The sequence below is a fragment of the Anoplopoma fimbria genome, chromosome 9 (genome assembly GCF_027596085.1).
Source record: "Anoplopoma fimbria isolate UVic2021 breed Golden Eagle Sablefish chromosome 9, Afim_UVic_2022, whole genome shotgun sequence".
NCBI lineage: Eukaryota > Metazoa > Chordata > Actinopteri > Perciformes > Anoplopomatidae > Anoplopoma > Anoplopoma fimbria.
In genome coordinates, this window is record NC_072457.1 from 859,997 (window position 1) to 868,829 (window position 8,833).

Here is an 8,833-nt window from a genome sequence, read left to right on the forward strand (position 1 = left end):
GGAGCAGGTGAACATGCTGCTCCTCATGAAGGAGGAGTTGAACATGTTCCTCATGAAGGAGGTAACATGCTGCTCCTCATGCTGCTCCTCATGCAGGAGGTAAACACGCTGCTCCTCATAAAGGAGGTGAACATGCTCCTCATGAAGGAGGAGGTGAACATGCGCCTCATGCAGGAGGTGAACATGCTCCTCATGAAGGAGGAGGTGAACATGCTCCTCATGCAGGAGGAGGTGAACATGCTCCTCATGCAGGAGGAGGTGAACATGCTCCTCATGAAGGAGGAGGTGAACATGCTCCTCATGCAGGAGGAGGTGAACATGCTCCTCATGAAGGAGGAGGTGAACAGCTGCTCCTCATGCAGGAGGAGGTGAACATGCTCCTCATGCAGGAGGTGAACATGCTCCTCATGAAGGAGGTGAACATGCTCCTCATGCAGGAGGAGGTGAACATGCTCCTCATGCAGGAGGAGGTGAACATGCTCCTCATGAAGGAGGTGAACAGGCTGCTCCTCATGCAGGAGGAGGTAAACATGCTGCTCATGAAGGAGGAGAACATGCTCCTCATGCGGGGCGGCTGTGGCGTAGTGGAGAGCAAGGTAGTTCTCCAATCAGAGGGTCGGTGGTTCGATACCCGGCTTCGGCAGTCGATGTGTCCTTGGGCAAGACACTTAACCCCAAGTTGCTCCTGAAGGCCATCGGTGTGGACTGATGATGAATGTTAGTTAGAGTCTGATGGTGGCACCTTGATGGTAGCCTGTCATCAGTGTGTGAATGGGTGAATGATATGTAACATACTACTGACTGTAAGTCGCTCTGGAGAAAAGCGTGACTGTAATGTAATGAGGTGAACATGGAGGTGAACATGAAGGAGGAGGTGAAGAGGCTCCTCATGCAGGAGGAGGTGAGGCAGCCTCAGGTGTGTTCATACCGACATGATGAAGGTCTCGTGTGGAGGAGTTGGCCTCCTCATCTCAGGTGCCCCCCCTCTGACAAGCAACTGGTGACACAGGCGCTCCTCGTGCACGCTCCCCATGTGGGACCCATGGGAAATCTCTACACCTGCCCCCCCCCCCCTCCTCCTCCTCCTCCTCCTCCTACCTTTCCGACAGCAGGATAGAGACATAAATAAAAGATGAGGCTGCTGGACAGGAAGGACACACACACACACACACACACACACACACACACACACACACACACACACACACACACACACACACACACACACAGACACACACACACACACACACACACACACACACACTCACACACACACACACACACACACACACACTGCAGCATCACTGTACAGTCAGTTACAAGGTCTCATTCAGGGTGAATTAATGTCCCGGCGTCCACGATCACATCTGCCTCAGCAGCTCTCTGGATATATATATATATATATATATGGTATATATATATATATATATATGTATATATATAATATATATATTATATATATTATATATATATATATATATATGGTTATATATAATATATATATATTATATATATATATGGTTATATATGCATATATCATATGTATATATATGTATATATATATATATATATATATATATATGATTATATATATATATATATATATATAATATATATATATATATATATTATATATATATATGGTTATATATATATATATATATATATATATATATATATATATATATATATATATATATATATATATATATATATGGTTATATATATATATATATATATATATATATATATTATATATATATATATATATATATATATATATATATATATATATATATATATATATATATATATATAACCATATATATATATATATATATATATATATATATATGGTTATATATATATATTATATATATACACACCTTCTGCTCTGAATACTAACCCTGTTGATGAATCTCTGGCTCTGCGGTTGAGGGTTCATCTCACTTTAAACACGTTTCTATACATATTCATATTAGTTTGTTTCTCTACTTTTGCTCTGGTTTATGCTCTTAGATGCTTGTTTAAGAAAGGAGATGCTCTTATGACTTCTGGTGACTAGTAGTTCTCTTGAACACCTATGTTGAATACACTTCCTGTAAGTCGCTAAATACTGTAATGTAATAATGTAATGTAATGTAATATAATGTAATGATCCTCTGGAGGAACTGAGATCTGAGTTTCTTCTGGTTTCATTCATCACAGTCCACTGAATGACAGAATGAGGACCAGATGTCACCTTCCAAACATTTACATTGATCAGGACTAGATCAGTCTCTCCAACAGACAATATATATCCACCATGTGTGTTTCAAAGGACCCTGCTCTTCATTTCATCTCCACAAAGACGTTCACACTTCAGTGAATTTAATGAGAAAGATAAACTTCTGATCTACAGACTGTCGTTAGTTAAATAAAAGGGAATCTCAGATCTCGTGCATGTTTCTCGTGGGTCATAGAGTCCAAACTTATATTTAACGAGTGAAGCTGGAAGGATTGATAGACTGACAGTAAAATAACAATTTAAAATATTGTTTTTAAGTCTCAAAGACGTCATGGTGGACTTTGAGAAACTGAGATGAACATTTTCTGATATTTACAGACCAAACAATTAATCCAGAAAACAATCGACAGAGAAGTAAAGTAATCCTTAGCTGCCCTTTAACAAGATCACAGTTAAATAAAAACATTATGAAACAAGGATAATAAAATATATAGTAAAGAAATAAAAGGGCCTTCTATCAGTGATCTTCTCAAAATATATGAATTTACTGATCATTTATATTTATGGCTGTGAATATTTATTACAAGATGTTCTCTCTAACTTGGAGATGAATGCTAACGTCAGCACGCTAACAATGCTAACTTTCTCCTCATGAGGCAGGTGGTCGGTCGTACAGTATTGGACACATTCAGATGATATCAACAGAAAGTTACTCCTCATTTATTCCAGATATGTGTTCATGAGGAGGGTTCATCCTCTGAGGAACATGAATGTCTCCAGATGATTCAACCAGACTGCCTTTAAAGTCTCCGTCACCTCCTTCTCTGTTGTTTCTCCGTCTCCTCTCCTGCAGGCGGAGATCGGTCCGGCTGCCTTGAACCTCACCGACTCCTCCGTCACCTCCAGCAGCAGCAGTCCGGTCGGTAACGCCGGTAAAGCTCCTGCTCCGCCCACCGGCAGCTCCTCCTCCTCCCCTCCTGCTGCTGCTCCACCGGGAGTCGCCGCCCCGCCTCCCCGGCCCCCAAGCCCCCGTCCAAGGGCCACGCCGGGCGAGGGAAGGGCCCCTGGAGGGTGGAGGACCTGGAGGGGGAGCTGGAGAGGAAGATCAAGCTGCTGGAGAAGGAGCGTCAGACCATGAGGAAGGAGACGCACGGGCAACACGAGAAGATCAACCAGGGCATCGACACGGTGAACCACCGCGTCACCGAGCTGGAACACAGTGAGTCTGAGGAGGAGGAGGAGGAGGAGGAGGAGGAGGAGGAGGAGGAGGAGGAGGAGGAGGTGAGGAGGAGGGGAGGAGGAGGAGGAGGAGAGAGGAGGAGGAGGGAAGAGGAGGAAGGAGAGAGGGAGGAGGGAGGAGGAGGAGGAGGAGGGAGGAGGAGGAAGAGGAGGAGGGGGAGGAGGATGAGGAGGAGGAGGAGGAGGAGGAGGAAGGAGGAGGGGAAGAGGAGGAGGAGGAGGAGGGGGTGAAGAGGAGGAGGAGGAGGAGGATGGAGGAGGGAGGAAGAGAGGAGGAGGAGGAGGAGGAGGAGGAGGAGGAGGAGGAGGAAGAGGAGGAGGAGGAAGAGAGGAGGAGGAGGGGGAGGAGGAGGGTGAAGGAGGAGGAGGAGAGGAGGAGGAAGGAGGAGGAGCAGGAGGAGAAAGAGGATGAGGAGGAGGTTAAACTGCTCCTCTCCTCCACAGGGAGGTGGAGCTGACGTAGTTGATATGAATGTTTGATGATGTCAGAGGGGGAGGTGAGTCAAAGCAGAACAAACTGGAGGTTAAAATAAGACGTTTTCCTCCTCCTCCTCCTCCTCCTCCTCTCATCATCAGAGGAGTTCATGTGGAGGGTCATCGTTTAACGTTGTGTCAAACTAACATACGATGAGGTGTTTTTATGCAGTCTGATGATGAAGATGTGTTCTAGTTCTCTTAATATATTGCTTGTCACCGTTAGTGTTCCTGTCACCAGTTCGACGCTTCTCTTTTCTCTGCTAGTCTTTAAGACGGAACGAGACAGTAAAGAGGAGACGAGATGAAAACAGGAGAAGATTTAGAGTTCACCAAGAGCAGAGAGGAAAAAAGGAAAGAAAAGCACTTCTGCTCTCCTTTTAGCTCCGTCATCCTCACAACATCTCCTCTCCTTAAGAGCTGCAGTCTGGAGGCTGATCGTTAACTGTGAAGCACTCTGTGTGTGTGTGTGTGTGTGTGTGTGTGTGTGTGTGTGTGTGTGTGTGTGTGTGTGTGTGTGTGTGTGTGTGTGTGTGTGTGTGTGTGTGTGGTTGCACAAACTAGCAAGGACAAACAAGAAAAGAAAATTAAATTAATTTAACTGTATAAATCGGACGCCAACCAGACGGACACCTCCGGTTCTGAAAAGTGAAGTCAAAGCTTCATGTGTTAAAGCTGCATTCTCTCTGCTGTCCACCAGGGGGCGACTCCTCTGGTTGTATAGAAGTCTATGAGAAAATGACTCTACTTCTCTCTTGATTTATTCCCTCAGTAAACATTGTAAACATGAGTTTATGGTCTCAATCTCTAGTTTCAAGTCTTCTTCAATACAGCATGATGTTCATTTAGTAAATGATGCTCCATTTAGAGTCAAACAGACCATAAAGCAGGGGATGCTTTAGGGCGGGGCTACACACTGATTGACAGGTCGACACCAGAGACGTATACGGCGTCTCTACGTCACTCCTCCTCACTCCATATATGGTCACTTCCTGTTCACTGGTTGCAAAAGAACAAGATGGCGACTGTGAAATTGCGGAATTTGAGGCTTTAAAACATCACTTCTTATATACAGTCCATGTTATTAATGTGTCGTCTCTCCTTGTCTCTCCTGTCTCCTCATCTCCTTGTCTCTCCTGTCTCCTCATCTCCTTGTCTCTCCTGTCTCCTTGTCTCTCCTCATCTCCTTGTCTCTCCTGTCTCCTCATCTCCTTGTCTCTCCTGTCTCCTCATCTCCTTGTCTCTCCTGTCTCCTTGTCTCTCCTGTCTCTTTGTCTCTCCTGTCTCCTCATCTCCTTGTCTCTCCTGTCTCCTTGTCTCTCCTGTCTCTTTGTCTCTCCTGTCTCCTCAGCGCTGACTGAACCTTCCTTCCCCGACGGCTTCGTCCTCTCCTTCCCCATGAGGACTAACTACATGTACGGCCTGGCGAGGAAGGAGATCACGGAGATGTACGCGTTCACCGCCTGCGTTTGGCTGCGGGTCAAAGAAGGAGGCATCGGCACCCCGTTCTCCTACTCGGTACCGGGTCAGCCCAACGAGCTGGTTCTGCTTCAGGGAGTCCACAGCCCGGTGGAGCTGCTCATCAACGACAAGGTACCGGGAGAGATTGTAGGCATCGTTCTCCTCACTGAGGGCCGGTGGAGGAGGACGGCCGTTTGCTTGTGTGGGAATGAATGTCTTCTTCTGGTAGAACACGTGGAGGCTGTGGAGCCTGCAGAGGTTTCCTTGTGATAAGTGAAGGAACGCCATGAAATCATTATGAGCTCATTATGCTCCACAGAGCAGTTTGTAAGCTGGTTGTAATTCATTGATATAAATGAGCAATTAAAACATGTTGGCTCTGCTTTCTGCACGAGTGGTTATAAAAAAACAAAAAACTCACAAACTCTCTCTGCCAACGTTTCAAATGATTGTTTGGTTCAAATTGATGGTGGATTAGAGTTTACATTAGGTTTGGTGTGTCATTCCCCCTTTAAGTATTACAATTCATTTCATGAGTCATGTAACTGATGGGAATCATTAGGATTTTATTGATACTAGGACTCTTATCGATACTCTTATCGGTTCTTTTTGATTATTTTGAGAGAAAAAAGACAATTAATTAAGAAAAGAATCACCATTTCTTTATTATTCTTGTATGTAAAGAAATAGTCTTTTTCTTGAGCAGCAATACATAAATCTTTAAAACACATCAATTATCTCAGTGATGATCTTTGATTGATGACCCTGTTCTTCTGATCAGACTAACGTTACCTTGGTGGACGAGGATGGACGGCTGATCTCCAAACAGTAGAAACTGATCATTTCTGCAGACTGATGTTCTGCCTGTTGTCCAGATGTTGAGATGAACTGCTGCTGTTTCCTCCTGAAATAGTGAGGGTTTTATTGAGTTTGAGACAACGAGAGTTCTCAGCATCTGCTGGAGGAACATGTGGAGCCACTCTGGATCTTTGTGTTCTCTCTGACATGATGTGTGTCTCACTGTACTGAGCCTTTCACATTAAGAGTTCCACAGAAAACATTTCAGTGAGGAGAGAGGAAGCGTTCTGCAGCTGGTGTTTCATAAAGTGCATTAATGACCTTTTACCTCTCATAGCTCTCACAACAGAGAGCGTTGTTACCGTCCACACTGCGTCTCTTGGTGAAGACGGTCGTGTGTTTTCTGACCTGTAGGTGGCGCAGCTGCCTCTGTCGCTACCACAGGACGAGTGGCAGCACATCTGTGTGAGCTGGACGCTGAGGGACGGAGTGTGGAAGGCCTACCAGGGGGGGAAGATGAAGGGCAGGGGGAGGGGCTAGCTGCCTGGCATCCAATCAAACCAGGAGGAGTCCTCATACTGGGACAGGAACAGGTGAGATATATCAATACACCAACGGGTGGAGGGTGGATGGGTGGATGGATGGATGGATGGATGGATGGATGGGTGGATGAATAAATGGATGAATTAATAAATAGATAGATACATTGATGGATGGATACAAGATGGCTGGATAAATAACTCGATGAATAAATGGGTGGATGGATGGATGGATGGATGGATGGATGGATGGATGGATGGATGGATGGATGGATGGGTGGATGAATAAATGGGTGGATGGGTGGATGAATAAATGAATGGATAGATTAATAAATGGATGGTTAAATAACTGGATGATGAATGGATGGATGGTTGAATTGATGGATGGATGGATAAATGGATGGATGATAAAGATAGATGATATGGATGAATTATTATTATTATTATTATTATTATTACAGATGGATGGATAATAAATAGATAGATAGACTCTAATAGATAGATAGATAGATAGATAGATAGATAGATAGATAGATAGATAGATAGATAGATAGATAGATAGATAGATAGATAGATAGATAGATAGATAGATAGATAGATAGATAGATAGATAGATAGATAGATAGATAGATAGATAGATAGATAGATAGATAGATAGATGGATGGATAAGGAGGGCTATTCCAAAGGGAGCCTCATTAGCTTCTTCACTCATGAACAGACTCACACTGGTCTGCCTCTCCCTCATTAGTGAGAATCCAGCGTTACATAACGTTATGAAATCTGACATTAACCTCGTCTCTGGAGTCAGAAGAGAAGCTCAGAGCTCATCCTGCAGACCGGCAGCATCACATACAGGATAAAGAGTCCAGCTCTGAAAGAGGCTGCAATGATGTAACAGCAAGATTCAATGGATGTTTCTTTAGAGAAAGAGCAGGTACTCTATAAAAATATAAAATATAAAATATCATGTAAGGGATGACGGATGAATTTCTGTTGTGTGGATGTGTGGACCAGATTTAATGGATTTTAATCCCCGGACATCCCTCTCACTCTGGAGGGGGATAACCACTTTGAATCTTATTTAAATAGAATCATGAAATCACAGTATTTCTGTGCATGGATGGAGCTTTATTCTGCTTTATAATTCTTATTTAACCGGGACACATGAACACAGTATAGTTACGCATTACCTGAGGAGAGGTGTAGCTCTTCAGGATCAGAGATAGTACATTTGTTGGTATATTCTTTTAGTATTAACCCAGAGAAGTGTGGTGTTGAACCCATAATAACTAATATTAATGATCTTATTTGATGGTCATTTAAAATGTTTTTCATACTCATGGAGGGAAACCTACGAGGCCGACATGCAACACATAAAGAAAGCAAACTGTCGGCTAAATATTCTTACTGATGTCCTTACAGAAGATTGAAACACTCTTGTTTTCACTATATTTGTTATTGAGAAGTACTGGTTAGAGTTTCCCACCTTAAATTTTATAAATGTCCAAATATTAAGACGTGTTGCTGAACTTGCGTTGGAAAAGTAACTTTTTGAAGATATCATACGAACCGTTGTATGAGGATACGTTGCATAGCTTGGACTTCTGTTGCCAACCTGTTGTGCACACTTGCGTTGGTCATCATTGTTGACGAACTGTTAAAGGGTCTAAACTTCTGGAGTCGGGTTTAGGTTACAGTTTGTGGGGAAGGACCTTCAGTCCAGGAACCAAATTTAAACCCTAGTTCCTCTGGTTGAAACTGAAAAAGGGCTAATTAAAGACTGTCATACATTAAAAACATTATCATTAAAAGCTCGGTGTCTCAACCTTTTGTTTTTTCCTCCTGTAGGACACACTGGGCGGTCATTTCGACGCCTCCCAGGCTCTGGTTGGAGAGCTCTCCCAGTTCAACCTGTGGGACCGGGTGTTGAAGCCCGCCGAGGTCGCCGCCCTGGCCGACTGCAGCTCCTCGGCGCTGGGCAACATCGCCCCCTGGACCGACCACGACGTGGACGTGTTCGGCGGCGCCACCAAGGAGTCCCTGGACCCGTGCCACGCCACCCAGAGATCCAACCCCTCCGGCCCCAAACAGTGA

The 8,833-nt window shown here is 44.1% G+C and overlaps 1 protein-coding gene across 1 annotated transcript in view; it reads left to right on the forward strand.

Annotated features, from left to right (window-relative positions):
* LOC129095509 (neuronal pentraxin receptor-like) overlaps window positions 1–8,833 on the forward strand; it is a 9,916-nt gene extending 1,083 nt beyond the window's left edge. The window contains 6 exon segments of the mRNA XM_054603974.1: window positions 3,081–3,216; window positions 3,219–3,446; window positions 5,292–5,533; window positions 6,614–6,722; window positions 6,725–6,792; window positions 8,588–8,833. Of these exon segments, the coding sequence (XP_054459949.1) occupies window positions 3,081–3,216; window positions 3,219–3,446; window positions 5,292–5,533; window positions 6,614–6,722; window positions 6,725–6,792; window positions 8,588–8,833 (1,029 nt within the window).